General features: G+C 41.8%; 1 protein-coding gene across 1 annotated transcript in view; it reads right to left on the reverse strand.

Moving 5' to 3' along the window:
- Ryr2 (ryanodine receptor 2) overlaps nt 1-21465 on the reverse strand; it is a 380472-nt gene extending 359007 nt beyond the window's left edge. The window contains exons 1-2 of the mRNA XM_055603932.1: nt 21460-21465; nt 21089-21208 (exon numbers count right to left, since the gene is read on the reverse strand). Coding sequence (XP_055459907.1) covers nt 21089-21208; nt 21460-21465 — 126 coding nt within the window. The remainder of the gene's footprint in view (nt 1-21088; nt 21209-21459) is intronic.
- Between the last annotated feature and the right edge of the window lie 360 nt (nt 21466-21825).

Consider the following 21825-nt stretch of genomic DNA (forward strand, 5'->3'; position numbering starts at 1 on the left):
GAAAGAAAGAAAGAAAGAAAGAAAGAAAGAAAGAAAGAAAGAAAGAAGGAAAGAAAAAGAATAGTTAATGCAAGCGACATGGCTCAGTGAGGCACTTTCCACGGAGCCTGGCAGTCTGAGTTCAGTCTTGGGAAGCACACAGTTGAAGGCTAGAACTCAAACAAGCTGTCCTCTGACCTCTCCGCAGATGCCATTTGTGTCCATACTCAGATAAATTTTAAAAGAAATCGAGTAATATCATCCTCCATTACAGCAACTACCCATCTGATTTCCCCCAGGCTAAGGCCGTTTTAGTGTCATTCCATCCATGTTACACCCCAGTTTGTGTTTGGGGCTATCTCTGGTTGATAAAATAAGAAGGAAGCACATTTCTGGGGCTTGAATAAAATGCCTGTTCATTCAGTCTCATTTTCTGGAAAAGCTGAACTTCAGTTTCTTCATTACCCAGTACCAGGCCATGGAGAAAAAAGAGGAGCATCCCAGGTAATGTGCTAGCAACTGGATGAGCCACCTGCTCTCTGTCCCACACACCAGCATGGGTCTCCCCCTTCAGCATCTTGCTGCTTAACCCTTTTCAGTGTCACACACCTCGAACACTAACCACCTCACACTGCTTCTGTGGAACTCACACATGTTCAATCAAGTTATGGTGCATTTCATAGCGCTGGTGACCGACCCACGAGAGCTGCCTGAGAAGCCAGAAGCGGGTACCTTCTGGTTTTGCTTTCTTTGTAATGTCGAACTTGCTTCCATCACATCTTTAGGAAGAGATTATACAGCCTCCTTTGCCCTAGAAATAAAGCTGGCCTTCAAAGCTACAAAACCAAGACCTGTGAAAGCAACTGGCCTTTGAAAACCACACACTGAAACACAGGGCATCTTTTTGCTGAGTCATCATCCTTCCAAATAGAATTTTGGCTATTAAGCTCTGTGTGCCATCTCTCAAAAGAACCGAAAATTGTATTTGCAGTAGAACGCTGTGATCTGGTCCAGACACTCCTGAAAATCTGGTAGACAGCCAGAAGAGAGGAAAAATTAAGTAAATGGAAGACGAGGACAGAAATAATGGAAGAGGAGAAGGGAGAGAAGAGGGAGAAAGAGGAAAGGGAAATGTAGATGTGGGAAGAAGAGGGAGGGGTTGGAAATAAGAGGAAGAGAGACAGAGGTGCCAAAACAAAACAACTTCTTAGCATGATTTCAGCCAGTTTATGTTAAGTTTTCCAAAGGACTTCAGTGTCTCTCTTCCACCAATAAAGGCCCCAAAGAGATACTGAAATACTTTCTCAAGGATAGCACACATTACATAAGACTCCAACTAGGTATTCAAATACTTGGTTCCCACAAGAAGCTTTCTATTGTTTTCTTGCTGCACTGGGATTAAGCCTATGGCCTTGAGCATGCTAGGCAATTGGCTCTACCTCTGAGCTAAACCCCTGGCTCATGTCTTAAGCCCCCAAGTGTCTCATTGATCCCCACAACTTTACGTGTGCATTGGCCTCTGTTGTGAGGCATAGATCCATAGGCAAAATATGTAATTAACAACATGATCTCACATATAGCTTTCCAGGAGACCTGAATGTCTGGGCCAAGCCCATGTCAGATCTCACTACAGTCAAGGTCTGACTCCTCATAGTTCAGATGTCACAAAGTTGAGGGGGTAGAAATAACAGCTCTTTGACTTTTTTTTTTCATGTGTATTTTACTAATGCTGTATTCAGTGTGTGTTTCTCCACAGAGTCTCGTAAAATGAGGTGTGTGCTCTTGAGCAGATCTGAGTAACCAAAGATTTAAGAGTATTCTCATAAATACCTCATAATACCATCACCCCGTTTCTGCCTCGTCTGCTAGTTCCTGGTCTGAGCACTAGACATCTGTCAACTTAGTTCACACAGGAGCTTGTTCTCAACAGATCCCAGCTAACCCAGATGAGCATTTTGTTGTCATACATCAGAATCTGACACGCTTCCAGTGTGGAATTGCCACTCACCAGCAGAAAGCCTTGGGCCACTTACACAAGGAGTGTTGTGTAACCAAATGTCATTTAGACCGAACTAAGGAAAGATAAATTGGGCAAAAAATGCTCACTTACTGATGAAAACTCATTCCTTTCTTACCTATTTTCAGATGAGAATGCTTAAAACCTGTTAGAATCTTATCTTCTCATACTCTGGATATAGACATAATCCCACAGAGATGAAAAAGGAAGGAAGGAAGCAAGCAAGCAAGGAAGGAGAGACAGAAAGACAGACAGACAGAAAGACAGGGCTAGAGAGATAGTTCAGAGGTTGGGAGTACTAGTCTTGCAGAGGATCCATATTCAGTTCCCAGCACCGACAGACCTCTCACAACCCCTCAGAGGTCCAGCCCCAGGGAGATCTAACCTCCTCTTCTAGACTCCATGGGCAACTGTGCTCATGCGGGTAACACCACACACACACACACACACACACACACACACACACACACACACACACAATTTTAAAAATAAAATAAATCCTTAAAAAACTAAATATATAAGAAGCTGTAAATTATTTGTTTGGGTTCGTGTTTTCTGTTTGTTTGGGGTTTTGTTGTTTCTTTTATACTTTGGTTTTTAAGGCTGGGTCTCTCCTTATAGCCCTAGCTACCCTGGAACTCACTGTGTAGACCAGGATGGCCCCTAGCTCAGAAATCTACTTGCCTTTGCCTCCCCAGCACTGGGATTTATAATCATGTGCCACCACGCTCAGCAACGTGCTAAAATTTCAACTGAAGAAATTCTGGCTCCAGTGTTGATGCCTCTGACAAGCTTTGATTCAGTTCCTCCAGCATAATGTCTTTGTGTTATTTCCTAAGCTTGAAACCACCAAGGTAACTTGCGGGTATACTGTGAGGAATGTAGTGAGATCAGTCTGTATGAATCAGGGACACTGGTCACCGGGACAGAAAGTGGCTGTAGGGCAGATGCCCCAAGACAGGAAGGCCTGTCCTAGGTCACTTACATTCTCTCTGTCCCTGCACCTGTGGTCAGAATTCCTAGAGCAGCAAAGTTACTAAATGCTCTTTTTGTGTTCTTTGACCAAAACACCGAGTCACATTACCATGGTCTACTGCTGTGATCTAACCAGGAATAGTGCTGCACGGGCCCCTGTTTGAACACCTGTTCCCAGCAGAGGCAGTATACATACATGTGACATAAAAGTCGAAGGGGGCTTGTTGAGAAGAAGTTTGGTGGGAAAGGGAGGGAGATGAGGGAAGGTCACGTGGTAAAAACAACTAAAATGCATTATATCACATGTATTAAACCACCAAAGAATAAGAACCAAAAATTAGTCGTGAAAGTGTCAGTGAAGACACTGCCTCAGGTCTGAGAGTCACTCTAGCTCATGCAAAGAACCCTGGTAGCCTTCAGTTTACAAACAGATATATCAGTGTCAGCCTGCTGCCGGAACCCGGCATCTGACATCCCGTCCTGTGAGGCTGAGCTCTCTCGATACCTAACGTTCTGAGGCCAACCCAAAGTAAAGAGTGTAAAAGCCGAGGTAAATCACGGGTTGCTTAATTAGTGTCACCGGAGAAACAGCAGGTGTACTGAGACCGACCTCCATCCATCTGTTACATAAAGCGCCGTGTTGAATGTGGGAGAGGCGGAACAAGGCAGCTTCTGTTTCTTTTCTCTTTTTTTTTTCCTATCAACTCTTGTGCCTGACTTGGTCATGGGCTTATGCAAATTGGAGATTTTAATTAAAATACTGGAACAAACTTTAGTTACTAGTCGTCAAAACAGCTCACACTGCAGCCTGCTAGGACTCAGAGCTGCAGGGTAGGCTCTAACGCAAATCTCCACAGCTCGCAATTCTTTTTCTTTTCAGCAAGCTGGCTCCCTTACCTCAACACGAAGCTTTAAATCGCCACAAAATCCCAGGAAAGCGATTTCTTCTGAAAGCTTTGAAGGTACAACCTTGAACGTGTATATCTAATACTGCAAATATATACAAAATGTATGTGTACATATATATATATATATGCATTAGCGCTTCCTAGATTGTTTTAGTATTGCTCGCTTAAAAATATCTAGCCACAAATTAAATAATGTTGTCCAGCGCTGCTTTGAATGGAGTACTTCAAAAGTAAAATATATACAAATTGTGGAGCTGAAGAGGCAGTCAGAAGTTAAGAATGCTTGCTGCTCTAGCAGAGGACCTGGGTCTGGTTCCCAGCACCCATATCAGGTAGCTCAGAACTGCCTATAACTACAGCTCCAGGGAATAAGATGCTCTCTTCCAGCCTCTACAGGCATTATACTCACCTACACACATACGTACATAATCTTTAAAGTGTTCACATACGTACACAATTCTATAATCAGCATCTATGTCCTAACAGCCAGCTAAAAATTAAATCCTTTCATACAGAAATGAAGCAAGCAAAGCGCCCAGCCTTGATTTAATTCCATCCTGAAGAAATAGCATAATTTCTGCTGAAATTATCGCTTACCATTATGTATGCTTATTCAAATATTGCTACATACATATCCTAATTGCTTATATAAAATTATCTCACATATATTAACATAGCCTATATACACTTTGGGTTAACTTATGAGTTGATTACTATTGACACGTGTGCTTATGGCTTCAATGTGCATGACTTAAATACACTCTAATTCCTCTCTGGTAATTATTTAGAGGTATCGACTGTTTGTTTAGCTTGTTTTCCAAATAGATTGATTTTCTGTAGAAATTTTACATTGACAATAACACCAAGAAGAAGGTAGAGAGAAGTCCCATGTATTTCCTGTCCCTATCACTTGCGCCTCACTATCATCAGCATCAAATGAACAGTCTTACTGCCCAAGCCCTAACTGAAACAGGTACCACACATATTCCCCTTCGCAAGGCTCAGGGAACTGTAAGAGCCAGAGCTTGTGGCGCATGGCTGTGAAGCAGTGTCTTCTAGACATGACAAGACCATTACATACATGACGTCACAACAGCTGTTGCTGCACACACAAGACCAACACAAGATCAAGCAGGTCAGTATTCCATGTGGATAGGTGAGGGGCTCAAGAGGCCCCATCTCTAGCTAAAGGTATGCTGACATTTGATGGTTGCTGGGTAAGAATAGTCAGTTTTCTTCAGGGACTGTGGCCCCAGGTAGGTGGTTGCCCACACTCCAATAGATGGCCTCACACTCATGTGTATACAAGCAGCTCTAATTGAGCTCAGCAGGTTACAAAAAAGAGGGTACAGAGGGGAATGCAGTGAGGGTTACGAAAAAGAATGGAGGGGAATGCTGTGAGGGTCAGGGAGGAGTTGGTGAAAAGTGGGAGAATGGAGATTGTCAAATAAATTGTAATCATTCACAACATTCTGTGTGTGTGTGTGTGTGTGTGTGTGTGTGTGTGTGTGTGTGTGTGACATATTACTTTCTAAAGAGGTTGTATGGACTTACAGTTCTATCAGAAATGTACGGGATTCCCATTGTCGCCAAGGTACATAACCACCCTTGTAACCTTTCGCCAGTGTCACCATGATTCATCACAATGTGATTTTCCTTTTCTCATGGACCATCACAAACACTGTCAAACATCTTCTAAAACATTAGGAAGCTGTGTGAGCTTCCTCTTTTAGAGACATTTCAAATGCCTGAAGTATTTTGTCTACTTAGATGCTCTTTTCTTGTCATAAACTCACGAAATATCTGTTTATTCTCCAGAGTGAATTCTTCATGTCTTACCTGCACAATTTTTTTTGAATTTTCAAATTTAATTTTATTTTATTAATTATACTTTATTCACTTTGTATCCCCCCATTTACCTGCACAATTTAAAACCCAATTTGTTCCCCAATCTGAGCTTCGTCCTATTGTTTTGCTTGTTTGTTTTATGATGTATTATGTTATCTGTCGATATCCCAAGTCTCTCCTTTTGATGTTGTTTTGAGTTTGTTTTGCTTTGATGTTTGTGATTCTTGGAACTTTTTTAAAAATCCGTTTCATTTAAGTATAATTTACAAGCAATAAACTTTAGCAATTAAAGTATACAATTTGATGGGCTTTCAGACTTTTCTACTATCATTTAACTATCACCTCAACTCCAAACTATCAAGTGTTCATCTATTTCGTGGAAGAAACACATCTACAAATGTCTACAGCAAATTCCCATCTACTTCTCCCAACCCTTCATGTTCTACTGCTTTACCAACAAAGAAGTGTTTGGGCTGTTTCTATTGTTTTTGTTATTGTTGCTTGCTTGTTGGGTGTTACTTCTGTCTTTTTATCTAATGATTCTTTGTTGCACAGACTAATAAATCCAGAATTGAAGATGTCACTCTGTGCTAAGAACCCATGACTAGGACACTTGAGGCCCTGAGTCACAGTACTGTAGTAATTATAGAAACAAATGAATAGTTCATTTTTCTTACTCCATAATGGTCCTTTGTCAGCTGATGTGTGGCGCATATTATGTAGTATGTAGGCAACTGGCTGCTTTTTAATTTGAGGCAGTTATGAGAAAAAGTACCTGAGCACACAAGTACAAGGCTCTGTGCAGAAGAAGATAAATAACTCTTGAATAGATGACCAAGAGTGGATCACTAGGCTATAGCATAAAAGTTTAATTTTATCAGAAATAACAAATTATTTTTTAAATGATTGTTCCATTTTCTATTAAAATGTAATTTCATGATCTTCATTATCGCATACCAAAGTTTGCACCTGAAATATTTTTATGAAAAATATTAGAAAGTTATATTAGCAAAAGGTGTTAGCATTTTAATCATGTGAATGTTTGTAATTACCCATTTTCAGAATTTTTCAGTAAAGTCTTTGATTCTTTATATTATGTGTAAATATGACAATAGAGATTCATACTTTATATCACTCCAAGTGCACTGCATCAAACCTGTTAGTATTTTGGCAGCCTGCTTCTGGGTTGCCTAGCAACCTATGATGCCATCATGTATCACCGGCCAGGTAACCATACCTGGCAGTCGTGGTTACATTGCTCCTTACAGGGACCAATCTGCCACTTTGTCCCTCTCTTGGCTCTTGCCCTCTCCCTTTTCTCTGTCAGGGCAGCCTCCCTTTCTTCCCCCTATCATGTCTCACTCTCTCCTTCTCCCTCTCTCTTCATCTCCATCTTATAAACCTCTTTCATATAAAATCTGCTATGCACATCATCATCATTGTTTTATTTGGTCCTAACAAAACCCATAGAGCCAATTAGCACAGGATTAAACATTATTATATCCACACGTGTCATGTTACAGACATTCAGTTACTTCCACAAAGCAGGAAGGCCATCTCTGTGTATTACAGGGAATACAGGAGAAAGCTTTCAAAGCCAAATGAACTGATGAACTGTAAAAATAGATATCTCGGTATTGTTGTGGGTCTAAAGAATGAAAGGCAATTAAGAATCGATATATACGCATTGAGCATCTACTTTCCTCAAAAGTATGTTAGTTCCTGAGAGGTGAGACAGGAGAGTAGTTGTCTCTAGCAGCAGATGCTTTCTGGGCTAGAGAAAGCAGAAAAGACCATATAACTCAGCAGCAAGGGAAACAGGAGAAGTAGTTCACTGTGCTTGACATGCCTAGAAGGCCAAAGATGGAGGAAGAAAGAAGCTGTGAACAAATGAGAAAAGGAAGAGACTGAGGAATGAGGGGGAAGAAGAGGGAAGGAAGAAAGGAGCAAGGATGGGGAAGAGAGGAAAGGAAGCAAGAGGACTGGGGGAGGGAAAGGAGAAGATGAAAGGTTTTACCTCTCAGAGAGGAAGGGCATGCAGTACTGATGTACTTACAAAGGAAGTCCTGATTAACATCTGAATGAGGAGTGAGCTTCCAAGTGCATGCAAGGGTGCTCTAAGAAGAAAGAAGAGTGCAGTATATTCAAAGGCACCAAGTTTTGTTTTGTACAATGAAAGCAGTACTTAGAGGACAACTCATAGCACTAAGTCCCTTGAAGAAGAAATTTGTAACATCTCATACAAAGAACTTAATGGCACAACTAAAAGCCCCAGAAAAAAAAGAAGCAGAAACACCCAAGAGGAGCAGACGGCTGGAAATAATCAAACTCAGGGCTGAAATCAACCAATTAGAAACAAATAAAACAATTCAAAGAATCAATGAAACCAAGAGCTGGTTCTTTGAGAAAATTAACAAGATGGACAAACCCTTAGACAAACTAACTAAAAGGCAGAGAGAAACTATCCAAATCAGCAAAACCAGAAATGAAAAGGGGGACATAACTATAGACAATGAGGAAATCCAAACAATCATTAGGTCGTACTACAAAAGCCTATAGGACACAAAATTCAAAAATCTTAAAAAAAAAAAAAAAAAAAAGGACAATTTTCTTGATAGAGTCCATCTACCAAAATTAAGTCAAGACCAAGTAGAAAGATTGAACAGCCCTATATCCCCCAAGGAAATTGAAGCAGCCATCAACAGCCTGCCTTCCAAAAAAAGCCCAGGGCCAGATAATTTCAGTGCAGAATTCTACCAGACCTTCAAAGAAGTGCTGACTCCAATTCTCTCCAAATTATTCCACAAAATAGAAACAGAAGGAACATTACCAAACTCATTCTATGAAGCCACAGTCACCTTAATACCTAAACCACACAAAGATCCAACAAAAAAAGAGAACTTCAGACCTATCTCTCTTATGAACATGGATGCAAAGATACTCAATAAAATACTTGCAAACCAAATCCAAGAACACATAAAAGATATTATCTACCATGACCACATAGGCTTCATTCCAGGCATGCAAGGGTGATTCAATATATGGAAATTCATCAATGTAGTCCACCATATAAACAAACTGAAGGAGAAAAAACACATGGTTATCTCCCTAGATGCCGAAAAAGCATTTGACAAAATCCAACACCCATTCATGTTTAAAGTCTTGGAGAGATCAGGGATACAAGGAACTTACCTAAACACAGTAAAGGCAATATACAGCGAGCCTATACCCAATATCAAACTCAACGGAGAGAAACTTAAATCAATCCCACTGAAATCAGGGACAGGGCAAGGCTGCCCATTGTCTCCATATCTCTTCAACATAGTACTTGAAGTCCTAGCAAGAGCAATAAGACAAGTAAGGGAGATTAAGGGAATATAAATTGGAAAGGAAGAAGTCAAAGTTTCACTATTCACAGATGATATGATAGTATACTTGAGTGACACCAAAAACTCAACCAGAGAACTCCTTCAGCTGATGAACACCTTCAGCAAAGTGGCAGGATACAAAATTAACTCAAAAAAATCAGAAGCTCTCCTGTATGTATACCCAAGACAAAAGGGCCGAGAAAGAAATCAGGGAAACAACACCCTTCACGATAGCCACTAGTAACATAAAGTACCTTGGGGTGACTCTAACCAAGCAGGTAAAAGACCTGCTTGAAAAAAACTTCAAGTCTCTGAAGAAAGAAATCGAAGAAGACATCAGAAGATGGAAAGATCTCCCGTGCTCATGGATTGGTAGGATTAACATAGTGAAAATGGCCATTCTGCCAAAAGCAATGCAAAATATCAACACAATTCTTTACAGACCTTGAAAGAACAATTCTCAACTTCATATGGAGAAACAAAAAACCCAGAAATTCCAAAACAATCCTGTACCTCTGGAGGTATCTCCATCCCTGATCTCAAGTTGTACTACAGAGCAATAATAATAAAAAACTGCTTGGTACTGACATAGAAACCAAAAGGTGGATCAATGGAACTGAATAGAAGACCCAGAAATAAACCCACACACCTATGAATACTTGATTTTTGACAAAGAAGCCAAAACCATTCAATGGAAAAAAAGATAGCATCTTCAACAAATGGTGCTGGTCCAACTGGATGTCTACATGCAGAAAAATGAAACTAGATCCATATTTATCACCCTGCACAAAACTAAAGTCCAAGTGGATCAAAGACCTCAAATAAAACCAGATACTCTAAATCAATTAGAAGAAAAAGTGGGGAAGACCCTAGAATTAATTGGCACAGGAGACAACTTCCTGAACAGAACACCATCAGCACAGGCCCTAAGAGCAACAATCAAAATAAATGGGACCTCATGAAACTGAAAAGCTTCTGTAAAGCAAAGGACACTGTTGTTAGAACAAAATGATAGCCTACAGATTGGAAAAGGATCATCACCAACACAACATCTGACAGAGGGCTGATATCTGGAATATATAAAGAACTAAAGAAGTTAAAAGGCAATAATCCAAGTAACCCAATTAAAAAATGGGATATGGAGCTAAACAGAGAATTCTCTGTAGAAGAATATAGAATAGCAGAGAAACACATAAGATGTTCAACATCCCTAGCCATCAGAGAGATGCAAATCAAAACGACCCTGAGATTTCACCTGACACCCATCAGAATGGCTAAGATCAAAAACTCAAGAGATAACACATGCTGGAGAGGCTGTGGAGAAAGGGGAACCCTCCTCCATTGCTGGTGGGAATGTCAACTGGTACAACCACTATGGAAATCAATCTGGTGCTTTCTCAGACAATTAGGAATACTGCTACCTCAAGATCCAGCTATACCACTCCTAGGCATATATCCAAAAGATGTTCAAGTACACAACAAGGACATTTGCTCAACCATGTTTGTAGGAGCCTTATTCGTAATAGCCAGAACCTGGAAACAACCCAGATGTCCATCAACGGAGGAATGGATACAGAAATTCTGGTACTTTTACACACTGGAATACTACTCAGCAATTAAAAACAAGGAAATCATGAATTTTGCAGGCAAATGGTGGGATCTAGAAAAAATCATCCTGAGTGAGGTATCCCAAAAGCAGAAAGACAACACATGGTATATACTCGCTTATATAGACCTATAAGATAGGATAAACATACTAAAATATGTACACCTAAAGAAGATAAACAAGAAAGAGGTCCAGGGGTGAGATGATCAATCCTTATCTAGAAAGACAAAGGGGATGGACATTGGAAATAGGAGAACACAAGTAAGAGGACAGTAGTCTACCACAGAAGGCACCTGAAAGACTCTACCTAGCAGTGTATCAAAGCAGATGCTGAGACCCATAACCAAGCCTTTGGCAGAGTGTACGGAATTATATGAAGGAAGGGGAATTAGTATATCCTAGATGGAGCCCCACAAGGTCCAAATCTACCTGAGCACCAGGGTCTTCTATGAGACTTTTATCCAACCAAGGACCATGCATGGATATAACCTACAACCCCTGCTCAGACATAGCCCATGTAGCTCAGTATCCAAGTGGGTTCCCTAGTAAGGGGGACAGGAATTGTTTCTGACATGAACTCATGAGCTTCCCCTCCCCCCTGAGGGAGGAGCAGCCTTGCTAGGCCACAGATAAGAACATTGCAACCATCCTGAAGATACCTGATAAGCTAGGGCCAGATGGAAGGAGAGGAGGACACTTCTCAGTGAATTCAGAAGGGGGCAGGGAGGAGATGAGAAAGGGAGGGGAGGATTGGGAGGGGATGAGGGAGTGGGCTACAGCTGGGATACAAGTGAATGTATAAAATTATTTAAAAATAAAAAAATATTATTATAAATAAAGAAAAAATTAAAAAAAGAAAACTGAATTTGGCTGTTTATACTTTGGGGTGTATAGACACATGTCTCAAAGTCCAATCAGTAGGTAGCAGCATACGACATGCAACTCAGTATTCAAAAGCTGCTGACTGTTCCTTGTCATTCAACGAACATTGTGGAGACGGGGAGTCTGAAGGCCTATCACACCCCTCAATGGAACACTTGGCGGTTGCCTGCCTCTGCAACGCGCTCTATGTATAATCTATACAACCCAGTTTTTATCGGCTCAGTCCCTTTTGAACTTCAGAAACATTAACTCTTCCATTGCCACCCGTCCACATGATTCACCCAGCCTGCACTGTCGTTAAGAGTCAACTACAACCTTCAAGCCAGAAGTCTTCTCTCTCTCAGCTTTAGGATGGGGTGAGGATTTTTTAACTGACATAAAAAGCTTTCCCCTGCCATACCTTCGAGTACTAGCCTCGTGGCTTTTGTTCCAGCGGCTTCTTTTGAAAGGTGATACTTCCTTTGTATCACACCAAACATAGTCATGCTGTTTCCACGCACCAGATCTGGCCACTGCATTTTTTTTTAATAGCTCATGAAACGAGAGCAGTTTCCTCTTTGTGTCTGGGAGGGGGGGATGTGTGGGGAGATACCTCAGTCCTTGCTATGCAAGCATCGGGGCCTGAGTTCGCATCCCCAGAAGACCATAAGAGCTAGGGGCAGCAGAGCACACCTGTAATCCTAACACTGGGAAAGCAGCCACTGGAGAAACCTTCCAGCTCACTGGACAGTTGGCCCAGCCAACCAGGGAGCTCCTGATTCAGCAAGACCCTGCACAAAAAAGAGAAATTGGAGAACCACAGCAGAAGACAACCTTGACACCTGACCTCCACCTGCACATACTCACATCAGACACACCCTCAGGAACATGTACCCACATGTGTGCAAGACACGAAACAGATACACACAAAATGTCCGAAATTCACATTTCAGTGCCCATCAATGCAACTTTCGGGCTCACGGCCAGGCTTATCTATTTGCATACGGTCTACAGCTGCTTTGGGGCTAAATGTCAGGGTTGAAAAGAAAACATGACCCAAGATATCTAAAATATTTACTCTCTGGCTCTTCCCAGAAAAAGCTGCCAAGCCAGCTCCACTGGATGTCATGTGTCTTACTGTAGTTAAGCTACCCTCTCAGATCTAGAAAAAGAGAAGCACGAAAGCTCCAAGCACAACAGAGTTCTTCAAATTCAGGTCGTAGTGTCAAAGACTGGCAACTTCGGGACGAGGGGATAACAACACCACTCGTTTAGAGCTCCCCAGGACTGTGGTCCTGAGTTCGGATGCCTGGAGCCCATGTAAGCGCTGGGTGGGCGTAACAGTCGGGCTATAATTCCAGCCATGGGAGGCGAAGCTGGGGCTTACCCACAGCATGCTATTCACAGATGCACATGAACATGCATCCAAAAAGCATGCTTACATACACATGCACAACACCCACGCAAACTGGAAAAGAGTGTGGGGCTAGAAGCTTCTCTCTCCCCTACAAATGTCTGTTCTCTGGCATTGGGTCAAATACCCAGTCCCACCCGAGCCTCTAGAAGGCTGTTCCCAAAGCCTTCAGCACCTGTTGGCCAGAAGGCTACCGGTACCTAACAAGCCATCCTCATCTTCCTGTCCGTCACAGACCACACCTCCAAGCAGAGACCGAGCCAGTAGCTGAGTCAGCAGGAACATAACCCTGTCTTTCACTCCACTCCACTCGCCACATGACACCTGGGTGTGCAGCAGACAGACCAGGCGGGTTACAGCACCTGCCAATCTCGTTCTAGTGCTTGGACGGACTACATGGGCAAGGGGAGAGCTCCTGCGAGGATCTGTTCCAGGCTGTCCCATCTGCCCCACACTTAGTTGATATCTCTACCAGATGACGGGTAAAAGTTGTTTCTTCTGACAACATTTCGTTTCCTTCTCTAGATCTTGCAAGAAACTTACTAGGAAATTAGACAGCCCTTTCTTAACCACGCAAGGGTTCTTTAAAGCCTTTACAAGTTCCTCAGAATGAGATCTGCTCATAAGGCAAAATACTGATGTCACATTTATTATCTAAGTCTTCCATAAAATGCTTCCTGGGTGGAGAATTTCGATTAAGTCACCTTACTCTACAGTCACGTCCCTTTGCAGCCACTCTTTCCTAACTGGGTGGCAGCATCGGTGAGTGTTTAAAGACTAGCAGCAATTATTCATCTATAACTTATGGAAACACACAGTTCTATTTTAGTCTGTCCCCAAAATCAAATGTAATAAGCCATCAGCATGCTATTTACGCATACAATCACTTATTCTAAATTTTCCTGGGCATGCGCACATACACACACACACACACACAGTGACCAGAAGACAACCTTGGGCTATCATTCCTAGGAAGCTGGCCACCTTATTTTATGAGACAGGTTTTCTCTCAGGGCCCTACAGGTCACCACACAGGCTACTTTAGCCAGCCAGCAGGCTTCAGAGCGTGGCCTGTCTTTGCTCCCTCAGCGCTAGGGTTGCAAGGACATGCCACCGTGGCCAGCATTTTCCCCATGGGTTCTAGGAATCAAGCTTGCAAGCTCAGCACTTTGTTAACTGTGCCATCTCCCCAGAACTCATGGAGATATTTTCTCCGTGCCAAACACACTGCCTACTTTTCTTTCCTCTTAAAATACTGGCAAATAAATAGTGCATAACAAGATGCAAAAGTGATTATTAGAAAATTCTCTTTCTTCCCCAACATGCTGGTCTTTCTTTGGTGTCCCTTCCACACCAACAAAATCCCTTAAAAGCCCAAATAAACAAACAGAAGGACAGTAATACTAGCACTTGTTTTCCTATAACATGTTTTATTATCTCAATTAAACGTTAGAGGAAGCACGCTGTGAGGAAGCGTCTGAAGTTTAGGATGTTGCACAAACCTTATTTTTAAAGCCAACCTTTCTTACATCATCTGGCATTTATCTCATGCTGACATTTTTATTCTTCAAATTTTCCCACTTGAATAAGAAGAGCGGTTCATCTGGAATAGCACAACTGTCATGCATCATTGATGCCTCCATGCATTATTGATAGGGTGAATAATATCCTGAAATGAGAAGTCGCCAGAGATAAAATTTTGCTTCTTCATGTCCCATTATGGGAAGAAATACTTGTAATTAAAGTGATGCCACAGAAACTGAAAGGAATGGAAAGCTTTCTTTCTTTTCAAATTTATATGTATGCATGTTCTGCCTACATTGTGTGTATGTGATCACATGTGTGCAGGGCCAGCAGAGGCCAGACGAGGAAGGGCTGGAGTTACAGAGGGTTGTGAGCCACCACACAGGTTCTAGGAATCAATACCGAGTCCTCTCAAGAGCCACAAATTCTCTTTACCACCAAGCCATCACTCCAGCCCCTGAGAAGAGCTCATTGACAACTCTTGAAGGTTAAGAGCACTGGTTGCTCTTCGAAAGGTCCTGAGTTCAATTGCCAACAACCACATGGTGATTCACAACCATCAGATCTGGTGCCCTCTTCTGGTGTGCAGATGTACATGCAGGCAGAGTACTGAGTAAATAATAAAAAAATAAATCTTTAAAAAAAAATTAACAGTGGTGCTTATTCGTGCTGTGGACAAGGGCTAGCTTAGGTAACACAGTCTGTGACATCTGAAGCTCCAAGTAATCAATAAGACCCTCACACTATCTCTGCTCACTAAATCAAATGCCTGGTGCATGCTTTGTCATGGTAAGACCATTAAATAAGAGCAGGTCTTTGTTAAAGTGAATTTTCTTAAGATTGCATTACTCCCTAAACTATGGACTAGATGGTTATATTTGTATATAACAGTGTTTCCCAAACTGTGCTCTTGTGCAGTCCTTGGTTTCCATAAGACCTACTGTGTTTGAGGCGAAATTATTTCCTAGTTTTGTGGTCTTTGTTACTGTTTTAGATTCCTATGTAATCAAACTCATGTACTCAAAAATTATCCCCTTTTTATAATATCATTTAAAACTTGGACTGCTTTGATACAAAATTAGATATATCATTATGATATTTTAGTTTTTTGAGATAGGGTTTCTCTGTATAGCCTTAGCTGTCCTGGAATTCGCTCTGTGGCTTTGAACCCACAGAGACCTGCCTGCCTCTGCCTCCCCAGTACTGGGATTAAAGGCATGCACCACCACAGCCCAGCCTAATTATGATGTTTTAAATTTATATTACACTTATTTTTATGTGTACATGTCAGAGTCATGACAGCTTTCAGGAGTCATTCTCCACCTTCCACTGTCTGAGTCCCAGCCCCTGGCCAGCTAGCTGGCCAGGTTTAGATGGCAGCAATCACTTTTACCCATGAGCCATCTCACCAGTCCTGCTTCATCAAGGCTAAAGTGCTTGCTGCTATGGTCTTAGATGCCTGAACAAGGTGAAGACAGTAGCACATGGCTCCATATGAAAAGATAGGTATTCACTATGGCATATTACTCAAAACTGCCCCTGTCAGGAACTGGAGAGTCAAACAGATCAGTCTCTAGTGAAACTGTAATACCAAATACTACAGAAAGTTTTCACAGAGGGGCTGGGAGGGTTGGCTCATTTGAGTTGGCTACTGTTATTCTGGTCTTCCTATGTATAAGCACAAAAGAGTATTTGTTTTTAGTTTTCTCATGGTTAACTACACCTGGTTTCAGCTATTAAACAACGGCCCTGAGTAGTCTCTTCATGTAATTCAAGCCAACACCAGGGAGCAATGCAAATTTACCAAAGGCACATCCGGTGAACTGGCTATCGTTTAATGAATTATCTTGCTGATCGTAAAGTCGTGGTAAGCGAGAAGAAGAATAGAATCACACAATCAGAATATCACATTTCCTCACTGTGCCCGTCTATAAGCCGCTCTGGTCAGACATGCGTTTTCTATTATAATAACCAAGTCTTCAGCAAGGCCAGCCAGAGCAGGTCACGTTCTACAATAAAGTCTACACTCTACATGTGAATGTGTATTCTTTTTAACACGTGTGCCGAGGACTATGGAGATTGCTCAGGCTGCAAAGTGCTTGCGTTGCAAACTCAAGGACCTCAGTTCAATCCCTAGCAATCTGCACCTTTGCTGACTGCACCTTTGCTTTTATGTTTGAGACAGGATCTTACTCTGTAGCCTGGGCTTTCCTGGAACTTTCTATGTAGCTCAGGCTGACTGGGAACTCTCTGCAATCCCCAGCATCCCAAGTACTAAGCTTTCTAGTAAGAACCATCACACAGGCCCATTTTATTTATATATTTAAAATGATAGACTAGGGCTCTAAGCATGATTGTGAGTCTCTGTAGTCCGAGACTCAGGGAGAGGCTGGGGCAGTAAGATCAGCAGGCTGAGGCTAGCCTGGGTTACAAATTATTCGTTTCATGAAAAATTTAAAGCTCATTTGCATACAAGTAGGTAAATGTCTCCTGAGGTTTAGTTTCCTCTATTTGGCTTATTAACCCTTCAATCCATTTGAATCCATTCGAATATTTGAGATCTTATCCCTTTTGATTAAATCGGTTACTGGTTTTTCTACGGATTTGTTTTACAGAACTAGCTTTTTACACTAACCCATCATTTAACTGCTCCATCTTGCTGCTTTCCTGTGGTTATGCTGTTAATCCTTACTCACCTGTCTACTTAGCTGTTTCTTTTTCACTTTTGAGAAAATGTGAATTTAATGCTACAAATGTCATCTTGACTTCTTCACTACACCACACATATTCCAAAGCACCATGTTTTAACACTGTGTTCAAGAAACACAATTTCACGTTCCTTTTCTTTTGCTTATCCTTCGACCCAACATTTACTTCCTAGTTTATTCCTTAGCTATCAGGTCTAAGAGACTTTTGTCCTGGGGGAGGGTATGGTTGTGGACATGGCTGCTGCTTCACGTAGGTATTGGTAACCCTGCTACAGCCCAGTCCAGAAGCCACAGGCTCTCTCTCTCTCTCTCTCTCTCTCTCTCTCTTTCCTCCCCCCTCTCACACAGGCACTCTTAACCACAGAGCCACCACTCCAGCCACCTACTGTCTAAAATTTTAACAACTGACTTCTGCCTCAAAGTTGCTGGTGCCCCAAAAATCAAAGTCCAACTTCCCAAGCCTATAGAGGCAAAGATGAGATGCTGTTTGTATAAGGAATACCGAGCAAATACCTGTGATGTTGGATAAGGAATAAGCAATCATGTCATCAGATGTAAACATTTATATTTTCTTCTGGAAAATCTATATTGATATTTCAAACCTTTCCTTCCAGGAGAAGATGAGCCTGAATAAACATCTTAGGAGCATAATGCATAAACTCCCCAAGAAGGCAGTCCTGTCTTTGATGGAAAGATGCTATGGTTTGAGCTATTTCTGGGACTGCTTCCAGGCATTCATATATAATTTATAGAGTCTGACTGGTTATTGCCGACAATCATTCTAAGCTCCTTATTTCATGATAAATGCAGGAGACACCAAAGGGAAACTACATCCCATCTTTCTACTAGTGAAAGTAAAATCCAGCCACATCCAGATGAAATACAGCATTCCAGCTGTGTTTACATATTAGAATCATGAGCTGAAGCCTGGAGCTCTGTCCTTTTGTCATTACATGTTAAATTTTTCTAGTTCAGGGCACAGTGCTTGTCACAAAAGAGTTAAATCTGGTCCCCAGAGGTCTAAGGCCTTGTGTATAGAGGCAAGAGGAACACCAGCAGAATCTCTAGAAAGGACCATCCTATAAAGATTTTCAAGATACAGACTAAATGCTGCATCCTAGAAATCCAGACCAAAAAAAAAAATCATTCAAGTGGGGACTACAGTGGCTACAATGGCAGTTTGGAAAAGGTGACCCTGAAGAAAGGCTGTTTTATGGAGCTCTGACAGACAAATCCCTTTCTTTTATTTCTAGTAGCAATAGGCATCTGCCTCAAAGTTGCTAAAGTCCTAAAAACCAAAGCCCAGAGTCCCAACTGTACATGAAAAAGGCAAAGAGAAAAAACCTCCGGAAGAAAAGAACAAGGGAGTATGTGCATATCAAAATGAAGCAAGGGAGGACAGGAGCAAGACTAAGACTGTGGGGTCATCCAGACACCTGATGGGTGGACAGGAAGCAGACTTACATTGTAACACAATTTTAAAAAAAATCTCAGTTGCATTCTTTCATAGAAGAAAGAACTTACAACACTGAAAGTAAAAGGGCTACATATTCAGTTCATCTGGGAATCAATAGCAAACACAAAGTCATGTCCATTGCTAGGAACTAAACAGTTCAAGTAAACATCTAGGCCTGTATGAATCTAGGCTTGATTGTCATTTGGCATACCCACTGTTAAACTAGGAATATTAATATGAGTGTATATTACTATATGAGGACAGCAAAATTCAACCGTGGATGTCATTCCGTGGGTGTTGTCTAAGTTTGAGACTGGTGTCTCTTACTGGCCCGCAACTATTTAAGTAGGTTAGGCTGGCCAGCCAGTGAGTCCCAGGGATCTACCTGTCTGTGCTTTCCCAAGGCCTAGGTTACAAGTATGGACCATCAGGCTAAACTTTTTATGTGGATTCGGGGAATGAAACTGAGATCCTTGTGTGTGCAAGCATTTTAACAAATGAGCCATCGTGCTAGCACAAAATATGAATTTTTAGTATTAGAAACCAACTCCCTTAGCAAAGAATCAAAACAAAATCATCTAATATAATGTTCGATGTAATGAGGCTGGTCAAAAGCCAGGTTACAAGACTGGAGAGATGGCTCAGACGTTAAGAGTCTTGATTGCTTTCCCAGAGGACCTAGGTTTGGTGTCCAGTACCCACATAGCAGCTCACATCTGCCTGTAACTCAGTCCTACAGGAGCTGAGGCTGCATTCTGGACTCTGAACACACCAGGCACACACATGACGAGCATGCTCACATGTAGACAAACACTCACACACACAAAAAAAATTTTAAGTCAGTTAAACAGAGATGCTTGTTCTAGTTACCACAAAAGAAAAGGCTAAATATGAAGACGCTAGTTCTTGGAGACTCATTCTCAGAGCTGGACCCATCACGGTAAATTTTACAAAGAGAATGTTCCAATAAAATGTGTCAAATTAAAGTAAGTGTAGGAAAAGCGTTGGGATAAAGTTCAGTTGGCTGAATGTGCTCCCACAAAGCCCTCAGTTCAAATCCAGCCCTGCAGAAACCAGGTGTGCACACCTGAAATTCCAGCATCGGGAGGTAGAAACAGAAGGATCATAAGTTCATAAGGGCATCCTTGGGCTACATGGCAAGTTCAAGGTCAGCCTGAGCTACATGAGAGCTTAAAAAAAAAAACTAAGCAGGTGTATAATACATCTAATTGGCTGTTATAATGATAAGAATTTCACCTGTCATAAATGACTGTAATAAGCACATCACATATATACTCATTGTTAATTTAAAGAATAAAAAGGTGTTGTTGCATAAAGAATTAATCAAATATTTGAAGCCAAATGTTACAGCTGAGCACAGCCTTTGCCAACGTTATTGTTGAAGTCATTTGAGCATTTCAAGTCTAGGACTTGATGTCTACTTCCATGTCTTTATCTGTACAATGAATGATCATGACACATATATTCTCTTATGGTGGAATTGAAATGAGACTGTGCACACCAAGAACTATATAAACAAAAAGTGCTACACAAGAGCTCCAGGGGCTATTTTCTCATTCATTTGATGACTCCCAGGAATATCTCCTTCCTCCCTTTACCCAATTCTGGTCTATTAACCCAGGTGTTCTTGAAGCACAGTCCAAATCCAATCACAGTTCCCACTGCCATTGCTCCTAGTGAGAGGAAGAATCAGCTGCCATTCAGACTAAGCAAGTTCCTTCCTGCTCATCTCCCAATTTCCGCTCTCACTCTCCATGGTCTCAAACCCTATAGGAGACATGAGACTCTTTAGAGCCCTTCAAACAAATGGACTCACTGCCCTGCTCCAGTGCTCCACACCGCTAACTCCCTTTGCATTACTAAGAAACCTGAACCATCCCAGGTTCTAGGTCATCTTCAGAGACTTCCTCTACTGTAGCTAGCCACTTTGTGCTAGTTAAGCCTTCTGCCCACTCATTCCGCCCAAGAAACATTGCATGACTTGATTCTTCTTGGTTGAGCTTACACGAGCTTAGTCATTTGAATCTGGCCTGCTCAACCATCACTACCTCAAAAGAAAAGTTCCCAGAAGCACTGCAAAACAACAAGACGTCCCCTGATTGCTGTCTCCCTGATCACTCTGTTTTCCTTCCAGGCCTTTCTTTATTCAAAAACCATGTCATTTATGCACACATTTGCCTCTCCACTATAGATCAGCCATCATGGGTCAAAGCCTTTTCCACAGCTGTGAGCCTGTGCATCCCAGGTCTCTGCAACTCATAAAGACTCCATGTTTTCAGGTTAAGAAGTGAAAACATTTTCCTACCCCATTTAGTTTACATATTGCCTGTTTCATAGAAAACAACAGAGTGCTCCATGAGAAGAACTTGAATATTCCATCAGCCTTGCAAGCTTTTGACCCACCTTGGAATTGGAAGTAGACTCCAAAAAACAAAGTCTGTTGCCAAATCCTTCCGCTGCCAAGCACAGCTTCTGCTGCTCTTTGTGGATGGTTGCGGTGCACTGCAGAACCACCTCATCGTCCTGCAGAAAGAAGCAGAAGGAAAAGTGAGACTCCCCATGGCCAGCTTAGGCGAGATCTACAAACACGGGACTTTACTTACTACCCATTAAAAATCTCAGCTGTGGGGTGCTGAAGAGAAAGCTTAGCAGTTAAAAGCACATGCTACTCTTGAAGAGGACCCGGGTTCCATTCCCAGTTCCCACGTGGTGACTCACAGCCATCTGTAACTCCAGTTCCAGGGGATCTAGGGAGTTCGATATCATCTTCTGACTGCCATGGGCACCAGGCACACTAATGGTGCACATACCTCCAGGCAGGCAAAACACTCATACAGGTAAAATAAAATATCTAAAAGAAAATGATTAAGTATGAGCTATGCTAGTTAGTTTTGGTCATCAACTAGACACAACCTTGAATCGCTTGGGTAAAAGTCTTTATTAAGCGTCACCTAGAGCAGGTTGGCTGGTGTATGGGCATATCTTTGTTGTTAATTGATTCACAAAGAGGCAGCCCATAAAGGAAAGCACCATTCCCTTGAGCAAAGGGTCCTCAACATTATAAGAGGGGACAAAGCTATCTAAAGAAAACAATCAAGGAAGGATGTGTTTATTCTTTCTTTGCTTGACCTTGAATGTGA

The sequence above is a fragment of the Psammomys obesus genome, unplaced genomic scaffold, assembly GCF_907164565.1.
Source record: "Psammomys obesus unplaced genomic scaffold, mPsaObe1.curated_primary_1811, whole genome shotgun sequence".
Classification (NCBI taxonomy): Eukaryota; Metazoa; Chordata; class Mammalia; order Rodentia; family Muridae; genus Psammomys; species Psammomys obesus.